The 19,862-nt window shown below is 41.0% G+C and overlaps 1 protein-coding gene across 2 annotated transcripts; it reads left to right on the forward strand.

The window, feature by feature from the left end:
- The first annotated feature begins 280 nt into the window (after positions 1-280).
- Positions 281-19,374, forward strand: SLC25A38 (solute carrier family 25 member 38). Of its 2 annotated transcripts, XM_031940026.1 has the most exons (8): positions 281-504; positions 847-1,005; positions 5,326-5,447; positions 8,693-8,777; positions 9,789-9,968; positions 10,611-10,779; positions 14,034-14,200; positions 14,788-19,374. In XM_031940026.1, the coding sequence occupies exons 2-8, from the start codon at positions 937-939 to the stop codon at positions 14,908-14,910; spliced, it is 915 nt and encodes a 304-aa protein (XP_031795886.1). In that variant the 5' UTR covers positions 281-504; positions 847-936; the 3' UTR covers positions 14,911-19,374. The 2 variants fall into 2 exon arrangements, with proteins under 2 accessions (XP_031795886.1, XP_031795887.1); XM_031940027.1 differs by lacking the exons at positions 281-504; positions 847-1,005 and adding an exon at positions 2,954-3,020.
- The last annotated feature ends 488 nt before the right edge of the window (positions 19,375-19,862 follow it).

Here is a 19,862-nt window from a genome sequence, read left to right on the forward strand (position 1 = left end):
AGTGTCCTTGTTTCCCGTATACTTCTCCGGCCCTCCCTTCTTGCTACCTTATAAGGTAAGTGCTTAATGTTCTCAGAGCCTCGGTTTCCCCGACTGTGAGACCAAGAGGGTTCACTTAATTGACCGCTCAGGTCTTGTCCAGACCCAGGTATGATTTAGGAAAGGAAAGCCAGTCCCGCCCCCACCCAGGATGGCTAATTACCGCCCTGCAGTTCTAGACACTCCCACCAGGGGTCGCCCGCAGCAAGGTTAATCAGCTCCGTCTCGGCCGCCGCACGAAAGCTGACACCGGAAGCAGTTCCTCGGCCACTGGGACGCCGTGGGTCCGACCGGCCGCGGCGTGACGGGGCCGGGAGCGTAGCCGCCCGGCCCAGGGGGATCGCGGCTCCCGGAGCCCCGGCGCGGGCGGGAGAGCCGGGAGATGGGGAGAGACGGGCCGCGAGGTCCGAGGAGCCGGTGACTAGCGCCTGCCCGCGCGCCGCAGGAAGCCTCCCCCTCACAAAGGTAACGGCGCTCTCTGTCCCCGCCGCCGGCGCCAGCAGCGCCCCCGCGGCTCCGAGGTGCCAGAGCTGGCCCGGGGCCGCCGGGCGCGGGGGGGCGGGGTCTGACGGGGGCCTCACCGCCCGCTCCGGGGCTTAAGGCGGCCGCGGGTAACCGGCTCGGGAATGGGAGGCGCCACTCTGTGCGGGCGCTGTTTATAAACCCTCCCCTGGGTGTTTGCGTTTCCCCGAGAACGAGGAGCTACGGAGAGATAAGCCGGCGTCCCCTGGAGAGTGGGAGATAAGCCGGCTCTGGCTGCTGGGAGCGAACCCTCAGTTCGTCCTGACCCCCTTCTTCCCTTTGTAGCCCCGCGGAGCCGGGAGCGGCGTCTCGGGGACCCTGGCGGGCTCGCCCTGGGACGCGCCTCTCCGAGCCGGACCGAGCCCAGCCTCTGCAATGATCCACAAGTCCCGGGCCCCGCTCCTCAAAACTCAAGATGTCGGAGACCGAGTGGAAACGCTTATGGTAATCGGGGAGGGGCCCGGGGTCCGGGGGGCGGCGCCCCGGGCTGGTACCCGGAGCCGCTGCGGAGTCACTGAGCAGAAAATGCACGTTTTCTCCTTCTGTTCAGCCTAAAGCTGGAAGCCTGGGGATTGTTTGTTGAGCCCTGGGGAGAGACTCGGGATAACTGACGAGTGAGGTTCTCTTGCTGCGGCGAGGCCCTCCTTTCCCCTTCCCTTCGGTCTCGGGGCCTAGAGTGAAAGGTTTTTCTTCTCCTTGCGAATGAGGGCCTGAGGGCACGGGCTGAGCCCCAGCCGGGGGTGCCCGGGTCTGCGGGGCATGACTGTTATTTGGGCCCGCTGTCTGGCAGAGTTGGGGCAGAGAGCCTGAAACATGTAGAACTCGATTTAAAATACAGCTAGTAATTAATATTTATGAAGGAGAAAATAGGAAGGAATAAATATTTGCACAGTGCCTGCTGTGTATCAGGCCTATGCTAAGTGTTTTTGTTTATTTGTGTTACACACACATGTTACTGGATCCTCATTGTACCCCTCGGGGAGATGGGCGTTTTCATATTCATGTTTGACAGCTGAAGAAACTGAAGCAAACAGAGGTTAAGGGAACTGCCCAATTTTCAGTGTCTGAGGCCTGTTTTGAACCGAGCTCTTCCGGACTGTCTACTCCAGCTTTTAATCCATGGCCCCTGTTAAACCATGGTCATCTAAATAAAAGGGTGATGGAAGTAAGGGTGTGTGTGTTTAAGCACAGAACTTGGAGTGGGAAAGGTTCAAAGATAGGGAGGAATGATCAGAAGAAACTGAAGGGGGTTTCAGATTCTGGGCAGTCTTTTTACACTTGTGCGAGTGCTCAGTAGGGGACTGAGCCCCAGCTTTGATGTCCCAGTCAAGTGTTTGCTACCTGGGCGGTCAGCTCGCAGACATTTTACTGTTGACTCAGTTTTCTCATCCAGATACCTCCTTTAGATATGGGACCCACAACTTGACTTTATTAGTTTTAGAAAGTTGTCTGGAGGAGAATAACCGGAGGGAGGGAAATAGGTCAAGGTCTACCTGTGATCTGTATTCACACATCTTCAAATGAGAGGATCACAGGTCTTTTTGTTTTTTGTTCTTTTTCCATAAAAGCTGGAAAGGACTTTAAAAATTCCAGGCCATCTTCCAGCCCCCTTAATTTTACAGATAGGAAAATGAAATCCAGAGAGATTAAGTGACTTGTCCAGTTTCATAAAAGCAGGAAGTGGCTGAAGAAGGACTTTTGACTTTGGCCAGTGCACCTCCTATTATACCTGGCTGGCTGGGTCTCGATCTAGAAGTGAGAAAGTGATTCCTAGAAGCAGGAAAAACCTGAGTTAGAATAATCTAGCCTCAGATACTCACCATCTGTGTGTCCCTGTGGCACAATTTGCCCGGTTCCTCCTCTGTTAAATAGAAATGGTAATGACAATAATAGCAGCCAGAGTGACCTCCTGAGATTGTAGGGGGGAAAAAAAAAATCAATGAGATTTTTTGAAGTGTTCTTTAAATGCCAGCTTTTAGGGTTACTAGCTAAGTCACCTTGGGCAAGTCATTTAACCACCGTCTGCCTCCATTTCCTTGTCTGTGAAATGGGGCCAATAGCAACTGTGCAGGCAGTGTGTCTGTGAAGCTTTAGCATACAGTAGCTGTCATGTACACGTTAGCTGTTGTGATGGTGTCAGAGGAATGACACGAACCCAGGCTCGGTCAGTGCTCTTTCCATCGGCCATCCTGCCCCTCCGTGACCCCGGAGGGCTAGAACCTCGGCTTCTGTTTGCCGCACCCAAACCTCTTCTTCCAGCCCCTCCCACTGTGTCTGGTCACGCCCCTCTCTCCACCCCCTGCCTTCTGATTGGCCGGGTCTCCTGCCTCGGGATTGGCTGGGGCGGAGGCGGGGCCTCGGCCTAGGATGCTTATTTCCGAGCTCTCGATTCGGGTGGGTGTGAGGTCCTGGGACTTCCTCCCGGTTTAAGGATGGTTATTTCCGAGCTCTTGATTGGGGTGGGTGTGAGGCGCTGGGACCCGGGCCGACGTGGGGAGCGGGAGGAAAGAGCACACGGGCTGGAGGGGGATGGGGAGGCCTTCCGAGACCTGCTGTGCTTTGTTAAGTACCTACTGTGTGTCCGGATTCTCCCCCGGCCCTGTGGGGGCGGGCCCTGGGAGGAGAGGCCGGCGAGAAGACGGAGCCTGGCTTTCCCAGCGCGTTGCTGCCGGCGCGTGATGGCCCCTAGAGGGCGCCGCGGAGCGCGGGGCTGGGTGACCCTGGGCCGGTCACCTCATCCTGTTGGCCTCCATTTGCTCCTCTGTAGGATGAGGTGGAGGAGAACGTGGCTAGCTACCCACTGTCCGTCAGAGAACCGCTACGAGCTTCCCGGAAGCGCGCTGCGCTGGGCGCCGGGCGGTCCTGGGAGTGCAGGCCGCGGGCCTCGAGGCCAGCAGGCTCACACAGCTGGCGGCTGAAGCTGGGTTTGAACTTGAACCTTCCTGACTCCAAACCAGGCCCGGGTGAAACTCCCACTTTGGAGAAGAAGTGTAGCCGTGTTCCTGGGCGGGGAGGGGCTTACCCGGGGTGCCCCGAAGCCCTGCTCCAAGTCCTCGGGGTGCCTGACGTCGTCCACAAATTCCACGTTGGGGTGACCTCCTCTATGATTCGGGCCTTGTTCTTTCGGAAATAACCCCGTCGTCCTTCGTAAGCCCAACGCCGCTGTGGGCTTAGTTACATGGGGAAGGCCCTTCTAAAGGTGCCAGAGCTTCTGACCGAGGCCTTCTGGCCGCCTGGCCACCGACTATCCCAGGCCGCTGTTGCGGAGACAACATTTGTCGTTTTAGTCCCACCTCGTATCAAAAACTCTTTGTTGTCCTTCAGCCGGGTGGGACTCTCGTGACCCGTTTGGGGTCTTCTTGGCCCAATGGAACTCCCCGGTCACTAGGAAGTGTAGGGCTGGCCCCCTCCCTGCTCTTCCGGGGAGCAGTGGAAGGTGTTGAGAAAAGCCCAAAAACCTGCTGGAAGGTCGAGGTCACTCCCTTTAAAGTGATTGTTCTCCCAGAATCTTGGGACGGGGCTGCCTCTAATTGTTCTTCTTCTAGTAATTGTGCAAACCTGTGAAACCTCGAGCTTCTTGGAAGCTCGTTTCCTAATGCCAGCTGCCTCCTAGTGGGGAAGCTGTATGGAAAGCATTTACGTGTTTGCAGGATTTTAAAATAGAAAGGCCTAAGTTCAGATCTCTGGTTATTGTATCATGATGGGCCAGTAATTAATTTCTCTGAACTACAAAATGATATGCAGTCGACAGTGGGATATCTCACAGGTCCTTGACTACTGAAGTTAAACTCATTTTACTTAGGTGAAAAACACGACTTGGCCATCTTTTTGAGCATGCACTAGTTATCACTGTTGGGTTCAAACTAAATTATATGTAATCTGATTTGTCCCTTCAAGAGGGATCCTAATTCAGGGTGTCAGACCTATTAGCTGACAGAAACAGTAAAATAAAATATGTCATTTACTGCTCTGTCAAAGAGGACTGACTTTCCTGGGTGGTCACCTCTACTTTGGTGATATCTTTAGGTGCTGTCACTATTAGAAGTAGTAAACTTATAGAGAGACTTGATCCATAAATTGATCCAATTTAGTAATTGTGATGGGGGAGGGGGTGGAGAAAGGGGTTTATTTTAATCAGTAAATTAGGGTCAACTAGATGATGCAATAGATAGATCCTCCGGATTCCAGGGCTGGTGCTTTGAGTTTAGACATTTAACATTTAATAGCCAGTGTGAAGTGAGGCAACTCAACTTTACCCCAGTTGCCTCCAAAAAAAAATATTTAATGGAGAAGTAAAGAAGATAGGATGTATTATGTAAACTAAAGTATTACACTTTAGATTTTAAGATTATGGTTTTAAAAAGTGATGGTGGGGAATAGTTTAAGAATGATATCTTAATTGTGTAAATATTTATACATATTTAACTTATATTGGATTATTTGTTTAGGGGAGAGGGTGGAGGGAAAAAAGAAAAAACTGAAATACAAGGGTTTGCAAGGGTGAATGTTGAAAACTACGCATATGTTTTGAAAATAAAAAGCTTTATAAAAAGAATGTTTGGAGGTGGGTTTTGAGGATTTTTTTTTTTTTTTGTAATAGAAAATCAACTGGTAATCATGAAACTAGAATTCTGATTTACTAATATTGAAAGGAAGATTCAGTACTATTAGTTTAAGGGGAAAGAAGAGATTGAGTTCCTTTGAATTTATCTGATGATTTTTGAGTCTTCGTGCAACAATTTATGATATTCAATTATTTTTCAGTTGCATCCTGTCATAAAGGCCTTTCTCTGTGGTTCCATCAGTGGGACCTGTTCTGCTCTTCTTTTTCAACCTCTGGACCTGCTTAAAACCCGACTACAGACTCTCCAACCAGCATACCATGGGTAGGTGCCCCTTGCTAATTGCTGTCACTGCTAATTGTGGACAGATTTTCCTTGAAGTAAATTTATATTACATAAATTTGACTAGGAAGAATGTTGAAAGAAATCTGCATTCTAAAAACCCAGCTTTGTTAATTTGACTCTATTACCGTATTGTGCTGGCTCTCTGCTCCTGCCTTTCATCTCTAACAAAACACCTAAGAGAAAACCTTCTCCAAATAAAAGGAGAAGGGGCACAATTTGCACTGCTGCACTGGATTGAGGATAAGCCTGAGACCGACTGGGCTGAGAGAACCCTGCTAGTGTATCCTCCTGCATGTCCCTTTTCTCTCCATCTGTGACCTTTGGATAATGTCTGTCCTCTCCCATTTGTGCTTCTGTATTCTATCCTTCAACACTAATTTCCTCTCCCCCCCAGCCCACATGTTTTTCCTCCTGTTAAGATTTCTCTGTTCTTATTCCCAACATTTCCTTTGAACCATGTACCAGTTTCCCTCTCTATGGGGGTAGCTAATCTCTTTCCTGCCTGCCTCCTTCCCTTCTCCAAATCCTTGAGTAAACTTACTTTAAAAAATCTTTTTGTAGAGATCTTCATAATAGTTCACTTATATAAATAAAGATTTGTTTGTACCTCTTACCAATAATACAGAGGTTTCAACCACTTTGTAGAAAGAAGAGTCCTCCAAGTATTAAAAGACCTCTTCTGTTCTTAGGGAGAAAAGTATTCCCTTTACCAGTCCTATGTAACTTCCTTCAGCACTTTGTTTTATTTTCCATTTTTTTGTAGTAATCATCATTGTATGTAAAATTGTATTTTCTAATTATCTCCTAGCCTCATGCGACATGGGTCGCTTTTTATTAAGATAGCAGGGGTTTAAATACATTGACTTTTCCAAATATCAAGTATATCGGGTAATTAGCCTCTACCTGCTACTAACTCAGTTTCTTTTTTATCTCATTCTAACTTTGTCAATCAAAAGATATGTTCAGATACTTCTTCATAAATTACTAACGCTGATCCAGTGTTGTGCACTAAATAAGCATTTAGCTCTAACCTGAATTCTAAGTTTATTAAATGTTAATTAACAATAGAAATCTTTCCCATAAACTTTTTCTTACCTCTGTGTATCAAAATCCATAATCATCTAGCCTTAGATATCATTTATTAACTAAAGAAATATTAACAATTTGATAATAAAACAAAACAATTATTTACAACATATGTGCTTTGATAGCGTAACCAAAGTCATCTCTTCCCTTCACTGTTTCTACTGACTTCTCAGTTTTGGAAACACAGGTTCGTCACACAGCTGTCTCACAATACCAGTTCTCTTCTTTCTGTTTTGTTTTTTGAAAGTTGAGTTAATACAGTTTTCTTAGAAAAGAAGTTCTTTCTCTCCCTCTTCTCGGTTTTCTCTCAAGCTGTTAAGAGTTACTAGTCTTTCCAAAACAAGACAAATTCTCAGTCTCCTTACAAACTTTCTTCAGAGAATGACAGTTAAACTATACTTATCCATGGTGTCTTTACTTCTTAGAGTTGTTTATCTATGAGAGACTAGAAAAACTGGTATCACATTGCTCCCTGAAGCAAAATTTCTATTCCTGAAATTAATTTTGGGCTATCTCAATCTTTGTTAATATTCTGTTCAATACACAGCAACACAGGTTGCTTCATGGACAAAATTAGCAATAATAATAATGGCTGTGAAGTCATTTTTCAGTCATATCCAGGTCTATGACCCTCTTTGAAGTTTTCTTGCCAAAGATTCTGTAGGCTTTGCCATTTCCTTTTCTAGCTCATTTTACAGAAACTGAGGCAAACAGGGTTAAGTGACTTACCCAGTGTCACACAGTGTGAGTGAAGCCAGATTTGAACTCCGGGTAGCTGAGTCTTCCCAACTCCAGACCTGGTCCTCTATTTACTTTTATACCTAGCTGTGTGTGTGTGTGTGTGTATGTGTTTTGAATGGTTCTTATTCTTTTGTGGTCTGTTGGACTTTCTACATCTGAACCTAAATTGATTGATAAGATAAGCTTATTACCCATATTTCTAAACTTTGTGGTTTGTCTCCTTTCCTTATCTGAGGTTCTAGGCAGGAGAGAAACTGTCTCTGGATTCAGTTCTCCCTCTCTTCTTGGGTCCTTCTTCATTTTGGGCCTGATTTTACTCAAAACATTACTTTTTCAGGGGCTGTCTTTGCCAACCAGGAAGTAAGCTGGGCTTTGATACCTTTGAATTGCTATTTTAATGTAACTATTTCTTTTACAATTTCTGTTTTGAGTTATATCAAAGTGAATTTTTTTCTCATTCTCTAGCTTTCTCTTTATATCTACAATAGGAATATTTTAATTTCTTTGAAACTTGTTGCTTTGCTTACTTTATTTCCTAATGTCTTTGCTAACTGAGATTTTACGTTCGTTTTTTTTTTTTTTTTTTTTTTTAATCTTTATCTGACACACTGACACACTAACATCAGTTAATAAATGTTTCTGGGTTGGTTGAACACTAAAGCTTTTCAGCTTTATGTTGCTTCATTTCTTGAGAACACATTTGTGCCTTCTACCACTGTGATCGTGATTCTTTGAATATTGACTTCCTTCATCCTAACTATAATTTGATTCAGTCCCCATTTATAACAGAAAATAATTTCATCTCTCTCATTCTTTCTCAATTCTGGTATTCTTGTTTCACACTGTCAGTATCTACTGGTTCAGAGTTCAGGACAGACTCAGTGCCTTGCCCCATCTTCTTTTCCCCAATGCTAATTCCTTGGAGTTCAGCCTCTCACACCAACCAGCCAATTTATCTGGAACATTCATTGACTTAGATTGCTTTACCCTTGGATGATATTTTACATTTTGCCAAAGAATTCATTGACAATGGACTTTTACATAATTAGTGACATTAACTAACCCTGGTGGTAATGATAATCAGTGAGTAAATCCTTAAGGAATACCTAATGCTGGTTCTAAGTGTTTGCTGTATAGGTTAGGTAGACAAAATATCTGTGACAGAAAGCAACACAAGACAGTGTGTGCCTCCATACATGCATGTTTCTATAGAGTTTTGTAAATATGCATACTAAAGGTCAAATTATATGAAACTACAAATAGCATGGATTATGTAAATATAATTGTTTATGCCACAATGTCTCTGAAGTACATGGATTTCCTTATCAAGGAACTATATGAAAAATGATTCATTTTCTGGGGTTTATTTTATTTTATTTTATTTTGGTCTCTTTCAGGTCAAAACGCATTGGAATGGTTTCTTTGTTATACAAGGTTGTTCGAACAGAGAGTCTGCTTGGACTTTGGAAAGGAATATCTCCAGTAAGCACCCTGTTGGCTTGGACCTTGAGAGCTATTTTTTCATGATTAGATATTTCTACTGAACTATTTGAATATTATATGTGAACTAGAGATGAGGGTGGGTCTAGAGCCCTGTGTTCTTCTTGGGCTTTTTAATCACTTTATCACTAACTTTTCTCTGCTGAAAAAATGACAGAAAAACTGATTCTTTACTTAGTTAATAAATGTTCGTGCAGTAAGATTGAAGCAGGACCAGGTCCTATGATATCCTGGAATTTGGAAGCTGCCTGAGGAGAGACTTCCTCTCCTAATTCAGATGGGCACTGTTCTGGAACTTTGCAGCACCTGGGGGTCAAATGACCTGTCAAGAGGTCCCCTAATTGTCTTGCCTTCAAAGCCTGTTCTCTCTGCTCTATTCTAGCTTCCATTTATTAACTAAAGAAATAACAGCTTAATGATAAAACAATTATTTATATCATATGTGGTCTGAGCACCACCAAAGTCATGTCTTCCCATCTCTCTTTCTGCTGACTTTCAATTTGGTTTGTCCTTTCATTCTCAAAGGAGGACCGTGACTTCAGAGAGGTAATGCCTTGACATGCAAGTGAATTGGATTTTAGTGATTTCACTCAAATGTACAAGGTCAACCTACCTCACTTTCCCCTCCAGAGCCATCTGGGTCCAATGGTCAAACGTAGACCAGGTTGATGAGATGGACTTAGATGCGGGGGGAGACCTTGGCCTTTTTAAGCTAAAGGCTTTCACCGGTCTCATAATACATATAAATGGGTCAGTTAGATGGTTCAATGCATAGAATACCAGCTTTGGAGTCAGGAGAATCTGCGTTCAAATTTGGCCTCAGACACTTTACACTTGGTAGCTGGATGACCCTGGGCAAGTCACTTAACCCAAACTAAACAAAAACAAAAACATGATACATATAAATGCCCATAAGATCTGTCAGTGCTATAGACCATGCCTGAAATAGGGTCCAACTAGCTCTTGTGTTTGCTCTCACTCCTTTCTTTACAGTCCATTGCAAGATGCGTCCCTGGAGTTGGGATCTACTTTGGAACTCTCTACTACATGAAGCAATATTTTCTCCTGGAGCAGTCCCCCACAGCCCTTCAGTCTGTCCTGCTGGGCATTGGTTCCCGGGCTGTGGCAGGGGTCTGCATGTTACCTATCACTGTGGTCAAAGCGAGGTATGAGGTGAGTCTTGGGTTTTTGTGTTAAACATTGCATGTGGTTGTCCCTGTGGTGGTGTTAGGATTATTAAGGAGAGGCCCTGGGAACATATGAAGGGCCAGAGAAGCCCTCTCCGAACCTCAGGTGGGCTTATAACCTTAAACAAGATAATGTCATTGAGATGCAGTGAAAAGAGGGCTGAATTTGGAATTCAAGGACCTGTGTTAGAATCCAGACTACCACTTATGGCCTGGGTGACTTTGGGCATCGCTGTGCCTCAGTGGGCCTCCATTTCCTTATCTGTAAAATGAGGAGGTTGGACTAGGTGTCCTTACAGTCTTTTCCAGCTCAAACTGTGATCTGCCCATCAGGCGTTTATTAGTAAGTGTCTACTGTGTGCTGGGTATTTTGGACACAGACAAAAATGAAATTGTCCCTGTCCTCTTGGACCTTTTGGGGGAGATGACAGGTAGGTCCATGAAATATATGGGGATTTTGATGGAGAAAAGAGTTTGGGGCTCAGTCTTTGATTATCAAACTTAATTCAAAACACAAAGTGGGCCATATGTGACTCCAAAGCCTGTGGTGTATGTCACCCAAAGTCCTTTCATTTGTTCTAAGTGCAGGATTTCCTGTGCAAGTCATTGGTCTTCATGTACTTTGTAGAGTGGGAAGTATGGCTATGAGAGTGTCCATGGCGCCCTGAAGAATATCTATCGCACTGAAGGACACAGGGGCTTGTTCAGTGGATTGACAGCCACGCTCCTCCGAGATGCACCTTTTTCTGGGATCTACCTGATGTTTTACAACCAGACCAAAAAGGTTGTGATGAAAGGTAAAGTTGCAGACTTGGGTCTTTGGAATTGGAGAGAAGACACAGTCAGGGCTTCACTGTATCCAGTAAGCTGCCTAAGGAGTTTGTGGTAGCCACTAATGCCCCCCAGAGATGTTCCACATTAAGCAGCAGGGATTCAAATAGTGCAACATCTCCTGTTGCCCTTTCTGCCACTTCCTTTTACAAGATGAGTAAACTGAGACTTGGGGGACTTTACTCACTATTCCTCTGTTTCAGAGTGAAATCTAAAATCTTGAGGATGTTTTTTTTTTTTTTTTTTTTCCCTTTTTAGAGCCTTTTAATAATTTAATTTTGAAGCTGGGGTTAGCAGTGTCTGTAGAAAAATTATATATACATTTTTATTATCTCTACTGAGTTCCCTCCTAGTAACATTTTTGGTCAAATTGAAGGAAGTTGAGGTTTGTCCTGTCATTCTTTTGTTTAAAAATTCTTCATTTGGGACTCTAAGACAAAAGGGCACATTCTTCATTTTAGCAAACATGATTTAAGATTTCTCTTCTTGAAGCTTTCTGAAGCCTCTCCATCTTTGCCAATCATCCCGTCTTTGCCCATCAGCCCATTGCCAGGCATTGGTGTTCTCGCTTTTCGTGTGCACCTCGGTGTTAAATGTATTTGTGGGGATGATCTATCCTTCCAGTAGAATGAGTTCCTTGAGGCAAGGGCCTTTTCATATTTTTGTCTCTGTACTCTCAGTGCATGGCACAGAGGAGGCACTGAAGAATTGTTCTCCGAATTAAATTTTCTGTATTGTTCCTCTAGAACTTTCAAAAATAAACAGAAATGCCTCATTTTTGGCAACTTTATAAAGGCAGGAAGTAGGGGGATTTGGCATTGATGGTTTAATGCATTCCAGGGGAACCATATGAGTATTTAATTTACTTTGAAGAACTGACTGAGAAATTTGCTAGGATGTTAATCTCAGAGAATACATCTCTATTCTCCATCTTCATTTCCTATAGTGTTAGAGGCTCTTGAGAGCTTGTAGTCAAATACTCATTCTACAAATGAACAATCTGAGACTTTGGGACTTGCCAAAGGCCCCCATCTATGTCAGAAGTACAATTTGAACCTAGGTTCTATTACTCCAGAGTCAGTACTACAGCCACTGTACCACAAACATTTAAAGACTGACTAGTCCTTAAAAATAGCTAGATTCAAAACATGGATGTGAATGAAAGTCAAGAGAAAGCTTCAAGAAAGCTTTGGGGGAGATCCTCTTCCAAAGTTCTTGAATTTTTTTTTTTTTTTTTTTGTTTTTGTTTTAGAACCTTAAAGGAAGGAAATAACATGAACATTCAGACACAGTGTATACTGAACTACTTTTTTTTTTAAATTTTGTTATTGTTACAGCTTTTTTTGTTTCAAAATACATGCATGGATAATTTTTCAACATCGATCTTGGCAAAACCTTGTGTTCCAAATTTTTCCTTCCCTTCCCTAGATGACATGTTATACAATATGTGTTATATGTGTTAAAATAGATGTTAAATACAATATATGTATACACATTTGTACAATTATCGTGCTACACAAGAAAAATCAGATCAAAAAGGAAAAGAAAATGAGAGAGAAAACAAAATGGAAGTAAACAACAAAAAGAATGAAAGTGTTATGTTGTGATCCATACTCAGTTCCCATAATCCTCTCTCTGGATGTAGATTATACTGAACTTTTTAAAATGCAGTTTAACCCTACTGGACTTTCAAGTTCTCTCACTGGCATAAAGAGATGCACATTTGGCAGATTGCTTTAGAAACAAACATTGGCTTGATCTTCAAAGAAAAGGCAAGTTTTGTGTGACCAGAAAATCTGTCCTCTTAGAAACTGAATATCTAGTTGAATCTCCAATTTTAAAAAAAAAATATTCTTTGGCCAATAATGTGGAACAAGTTATAGTTTTGGATAAGTTAATTAGGCAGGAAATTGTGAACATGCTATTGTTGGGAGCTCTTAAGCAGAAAGACTGGATTCTATATCAGGACTCTACAGAATATATTTCCTTTCCCTGTGATGGGAGATTAAAGTAAAAAACAAACAAACCTCTAGGTGCCATTGATCATAGTTCATATCAATTAGTGACAAAGGGAATGCATGGGCTGCAAAATTTTCACTTATTTATTTATTTATAACAATTATTTTTAAATAATATTTAATAATAATTTAAATAATTAATAATTTTAATAAAAATAATTTAATAAATATATTTAATAAGAAATAATTTTAATAATTAATGATAATTAAAGTGAATGATTTAATAAAATTTAATAATTTTAATAAATTATAATTCGATAATGATTAATTTAATAATGGATAAATGATAATTAGTGATAATTAATAATAATTAATAATTTAATAATGTTTTTATTGACAGAACCCGTGCCAGGATAATTTTTTACAACATTATCCTTTGCACTCACTTCTGTTCCGACTTTTCCCCTCCCTCCCTCCTTCCACCCTCTCCCCCAGATGGCGAGAAGTCCTATACATGTTAAATAGGTTACAGTATATCTTAGATACAATGTATGTGTGCAGAACCGAACAGTTCTCTTGTTGCACAGGAAGAATTGGATTCAAAAGGTAAAAATAACCCAGGAAGAAAAACGAAAATGCAAACAGTTTACATTCATTTCCCAGTGTTCTTTCTTTGGGTGTAGCTGCTTCTGTCTATCACTGATCAATTGGAACTGAATTAGATTTTCTCTTTGTCGAAGAAATCCACTTCCATCAGAATACATTTTCATACAGTCTCGTTAAAGTGTATAATGATCTCCTAGTTCTGCTCATTTCACTTAGCATCAGTTCATGTAAGTCAAAGCCTCTCTGTATTCATCCTGCTGGTCATTCTTACAGAACAATAATATTCCATAACATTCATATACCACAATTTATTCAACCATTCTCCAATTGATGGGCATCCATTCATTTTCCAGTTTCTAGCCACTACAAACAGGGCTGCCACAAACATTTTAGCACATACAAGTCCCTTTCCCTTCTTTAGTATCTCTTTGAGGTATAAGCCCAGTACTAGCACTGCTGGATCAAAGGGTATACAAGTTGCAAACTGTTTTTATGAGAACAGTTTGTGTTTCTTTATTGTATAATCACATGGACTTTGGTAGACTTTGAATCTATAATTTGATAGTTCATGTAAAGAAGTGGTAGGAAGAGGAAGGGTGGTATTGCCCTTGTTGGTGGGATTTTTTTCAGTAAATTTTGCTTTTGTCCTATTCCAGATGAATTGGACACAGCCTTCATCCCCTTTGTGAACTTCAGTTGCGGAGCCTTTGCTGGCATTCTGGCATCACTGGTAACTCAACCCGCAGATGTTATCAAAACACACATGCAGCTGTCTCCGGAGAAATTTCGGAGAATTGACCAAACTGTGACAATCATCTTCAAAGTAAGGCTGAGCTCATTTATCACTGATCTTTGCTCTGGCTCTACCCTGGGATGTGGGTATACTCGGCTTGCTCGTGTCAGAATAAGAACAGAAGGTTCCAAACTCCCTACCCTACAATGGTCAGGGAAAAGTACTTCTCAGAGCTCTCTAAACAGGGGCGCGGGAGCAAAGAGCTATTGCTTTAGAGCTAGGAATGTGTCCTGGTGAAGAGAACCGGCTGAGACATTGAACAGGTCTAATTTATACTTAATATCCATAGTGTTCCAATGTCAAGGGAAGGCTGGATGATTCATGAATATAGGGGATCCCAAAGGTCTTCTCATTGGGATGTTTGGGTCATCCTGTTTCAAGGCACCCACATTGTCCTTGAAAGGGTCATAGACCTTGTGATTAGACTTTAGATTAGAATTGTCTATTCCAGCCCCTTGTTTCAAGAATTTTACTTAAATGACTTGCCCAGCATCACATAGCTTGAAAGTATCTGAAAATCCACCATTCAGGCTCCTGGCCACTATTGTCTCCATTGTTGCATGTCCCAATATTGTTTGTAGAATTTTGCTCTTGGCAAGAATTCTTTCTCTTTGCAGGATTATGGGCTAGTGGGCTTCTTCCATGGCGGTGTTCCCCGTGCCCTTAGGCGAACTCTTATGGCAGCTATGGCATGGACGGTCTATGAAGAGATGATGGCTAAGATGGGTTTGAAGTCCTGAAAGAATGGAGGGAAGAATGCTGGGACCAGCCTGTTTCACTGCTCTATCCCCACTCGACGCTGATACCATCTGCTCCTTTGGGGCAAAGCTGAGGTTGCTAAGCCAGAGCTCCAGGCAGAACTGATTCACCTTCTGCAGTCAATTTATAAAGGAAATGGAAGTATCTGACCGTTTGAAGCATTCCAAGGGGCTGAGACTTGCCATAAACAGACTTTGGGTTGGGAATGGGCTAAATGTTTTTGTATACCAAGCAAATCTACCTGTTCAAGGCACGTGGTAGCCAGAAAAAAAGTTCTTTGTAGAATCCTTTTCCTGGAGCTGCCTACATGTTTAGGATGGGCTTTTGCCTAGTTGGAGGAATACTTGTGACAGGACAGTTAGGGCCCATTTATTGGGATGAGGAGAATCTCTGTGAATTGCAATGTTAATTTATTGAGGAGCTGATGAGTGGACACAAGATTTTCTCTATTAGCAACTTTTGGTTTATAACTATAAGGGAGAAAAGAAACCCTTGTTTTAATTGAGTTCTTAATAATTGTTCTGAAGGATAGATAAATTTGGTTTCCTTGTTGTTCCCCATCTAGATAATTAACTTGTGTTTTGGCTTAGAATGTTACTTTTGCCTAGACCCTAAGTTTAGTTAAATAAGCTGCTTTGACATTTTCAGCAGCCAAGGTTGGGATTTGTGAAATTAAGCACTTTAGCATTCACATTATTGAAAGCTGCTTAGACTACTTAGCTAGTGTTTTTCACTTGTCTTAGAATGATACAATCTTCCAGGAAGGAGGCCTTCTTTCTAATCTAATGCTTGTAATGAACACTGTTTTTTGACTCCATTTCAAATTAGGAAAACTTTTTGTGTTCTATGTTGTGTATTAGCCAAAGCAATAGACCCAAAGACCCTTTTCAAGGGAAAAGAATGAAGATTCAGTATTGCTAGTTTAGAAGCATCTTAAGAATTCTCACTGAATTCCTGCCTCTCCAAACCCATGGAAGGCGCAGCGCTGTTTTCCCAGGTTTCACAAAAGCTCAACTCGGGTATCTCCTGTACTTGGGCTATTAAACGGGACAGAGACAACTAAGTTTACTTAGTTAAATTCAGAGATTATTTAACTCTTAGAATTTTCATTGTGTTTCATGTTAAAATACCTTTCCCTTGACAGACAATAAGTATTTTGGGGGGTAAGGGGGAGGCGAAAGGTGTAGAGAAATGGCTTTTTCTACCTGAGGACACCAGTGTAGTTTTGCCAAATTCCCTAATTTGACATAAGCCATTACAACCCTGTTCCTTTTTGTACCATATCATTAGGAGAATAGGAATAGATCAGGCTTTTGAGGAATCTGAAAGGCAAGGCAAATTTTGGTTTTGGTTTTTAAACAAAAAGCAACTTACCCTTATGATGGCACTTCTTATTTTTCCAATAATTGGAATGAAGTCAGATTAAAGTGGTAAGGGGTATGATGTACCATGCTTCTAATTTTGGCAAACATGATGAGCTCTTTGGGTTACTAAGTGGTTATAGAGTTATTTATTGCACTTTTCCCCAGGCCTATGTTAAGGTAGTTATTTAATGGGTCTCCCTTTTGACAAAGGAATGCTACAATTTGCTTTAAAGAAAGTTTGATCTGGCTGATTGTAGTGAAGTTCTTTAGCGCTTATATTTGATATTTTTACTCCCTAAGAAGGAAAGAAAGTCGTCTTGGGGATTTGATTTGTATTTTTCCAATGTGTGTGATTTCAAAACTGCTAAAAATGTAATGGACTAACAGTCTTAACTTATGTTGCGTGTGTTTCTGGCATTACATCAAAATAAAACCTAATGAAAATGAGGGAAATAGAAATTTCTAAGGGTTTATATAGGTGGGAAAACTAGCACTAAACATGTGACTAAGTCTCTATTTTTCTGTTTCACCTCATCCACAAAACCTCAATAAGAGGAAATAAAGCTCATGTTGAGTTACCAATTGCCTGATTAATAAAATGATTGGAGGGGATTTATCTCTTCTTTCACTAGATTCAGCTAAAGCAGGAAGGTTTAGCAATAGTTTGTTTTTTTTTTTTCTTTAAGATAAACATCCAATTTTGAGAGTCTTAACAGTTTAAGAAAGAAAAAGAAGAAATCAATTTTTAAATATGAAAAATTTTTCCTGTCTTTAGATGATACTGTAAAGAAAAATAACTAGGATTCAGTATTTTAGGAACTTAGAAACCTTAGAAAGGTGATGGATATGTGTGCCTTTCCCAAAGTTTTATCTTACTTTAGAAATTATTGACTTTAATCAGAGTCTTTAGAGGAACTACCAATGAGGTAGTTACTACTGCCATCAGAATTCTAAGAGACAGGATTTAGGGAATCAGTGGTTTTTCCTACTCGCTGTACAAATATCTTTATGTAGATATATGGTAATATTTGCCAACCAAAAGAATTTCCTTAAGTATTTGTTAGGGTATGACGGACCAAATTGTCAGTGATATTTTCATTTCTATATCTCTGCTCAAACCAGGTGATCTGCCTTTAGGGAGATATTTTGGACATACAGTTATAGATTAATACTGGGGCCCATCCAATTGAAGACTGCACAGTCTTCAAGGATTGCAAATGCAAAAAAATGCATTTTTCTCCCTCAATTTCCTTCTGATATTTTTGCCCTAAAATTTTGAGAGAGGAAATGTTTTTTTTTTTTTTCTCAAAACTTTAACATGCTGATATTTTTAGCAAAAACATTTGATAAAATTGCAAGTGACCATAAGAGATACTGATTTAGGTGGTGAGCTCTAGGCTTTATGCCAAACTAAGTATGTCTTTTATGTTTGGATTACTTTGGGATGTGGGAAGGAATTACAGGAGAGTTAGGAAAGCCAACAGTCCCTAGTGATGGTAATTAGGTTTTGTCTCTTGTCCTAGTAGGCTTTGGGCTGGCCTTGTCTTTTGGGTGCATGCCTTACCCAGAGTTCTGACCATTGGAGATCTTCCATACAAGACATAGCAGAAGAAGTCAGCCTCATTGGGAGATCTTCCAGCTCTGGGTGTATCCAACTTCTTTCTTGAATTCATTGAAATGGAAATTTTGTTCTTAATACATCTATCTCCTTAGTGATTGGAGATGTGTATAAATTACTATGTGGTCAGATTTTTGAAGCTATGTTTTTTTTTTCTCTGATATCCTTCTGGCTCATCTCAACATAGATGGGAGGTAGGGGTCTGGTACATGGAATGGTCCAGAATTTTACAAATCCTTTGTAATCACTTCCTAGGGCTCCTAAGGATCCACGATCAACCCATGATCAACTCAAGCCTCCAAATACTTGGCAGAAGGACTTAATAGTTTTGTTTTAGATCTTGAAGCCAGCTCATGTTATTTAGGAATCAATTAGTTGTTTTCTTTTTTTTTTTTTTTGAGTGGAAAAAAAACAAAAGATTTGAAAAGTGCTGTGCGGATAGTTCCACAACCCGACCTTTCCAGAAACCTAAATTTCAACTAAGGCATCAATTAATGGGGACTGGGAAGTCCAAGGAAGTGGCTGAAGACTTGCAGTGTATGGTGTGAGACATTTTATGTTATTACTATAATATGAGAACATAAGCCGAGATGAAGTACACATCTGATTTTTTTGTGCAAAATTGCCTTGAATATCTTAGGCACCATAATGAGATTGGTAAATACTTGTTGGCAGTCTGCAAGTTGGACAGCCCAACAGAATAGCATCATCTTTGTTGGAATAGAAACATCTTGTCCATTATCATCAGTTTTAATGCTATACTAGTATTATGTTCACTGAAAGAAAGGTGTTTCAACTTGCATAGAATTTGTAGAGTTAGTAACTAACCTGATTTAGGATGCTTCTGAATTTCACACCCAGTTGATACTTCCTTACAAAATTTCTCAGAAAATTCAGTAGCTTTTGTTTTTGTTTTTGTTTTTTGCTGTCATCCATGACAAGCCTCAGGATTCAAAAGTTTAGATTTTAACAAGTAAATAGAATTTGTTCATTGAAAGAAAGTGCTTTTTGGGGTCTACTTGATTTTGAAGGTAATAATTAAATAGCTGAATGCTTGAAAAAGGAAGTTAAAATTAAGATGCATTTTAATTTTTTGTAGACAATATGTACTTATGTATTCATAGCTGTGTATGAATGCCTAATAATAAAATGTTGGTATTACCACTTAGGACCAGAGATTATCTAACTTTAACATGCTGAGGTTGCTTATGTACTGATTATGTGCATATATGAGTGTGTGTGTTTGAGAAAATTTCAGAAATGAAAATTAGTGAATCAGATGCCTATATGTTTGTTTTGAAATAAAAGTTTGTGAACTGTTAGGGAAAACAAATAAGAGAAAATGATTACATTAGAAATGGCTGCTTTCAAAATAGAAAACCTACTTTGAAGTTAAATTTAAAATTTACTTTAGTTCTTGATATCTTTCTCATTTTGAATAAATATGTTTTATTGGCAATTTATTTTTTTGCATTACGTGTTTTGCAAATCTTTCAAGAGGAGGAACCTCTCTTTTACCTACTATAGTAGATGCCAATTCTTTCTAAGACTTCATATAGGTAGATGAAATATGAGTAAAGTTCCAATTGCTCTGAACAAGTAGCTGGATGGTTGGTATTCTTTATAATTATAATTACACAGGTCTTTTAATATCTACATATATACTCAGATAGGAAAATGCTAGCAGACTGTTTCTGCCATTGATTCTCTACCCTGGCCCATATACTTTACAACTTCAATAACATCTTTTTCCTACTTAGAGACTTCAGGATGCTTGCATAGGCTGCCCTTATTATCTGGGGTATAGTCCTCTTTATCCCAGGAAATTCACATCTGGGAACACCCTAAGTTTCAAGGAGTTCATAATTACAACTTTGTCATTACATTGAGCTATACAACTTAACCAATCACTTGGAACCAGCCTCTAAACTGGATGATGGCTGGAGCAAAA

The sequence above is a fragment of the Sarcophilus harrisii genome, chromosome 5, assembly GCF_902635505.1.
Source record: "Sarcophilus harrisii chromosome 5, mSarHar1.11, whole genome shotgun sequence".
Taxonomy (NCBI): Eukaryota; Metazoa; Chordata; class Mammalia; order Dasyuromorphia; family Dasyuridae; genus Sarcophilus; species Sarcophilus harrisii.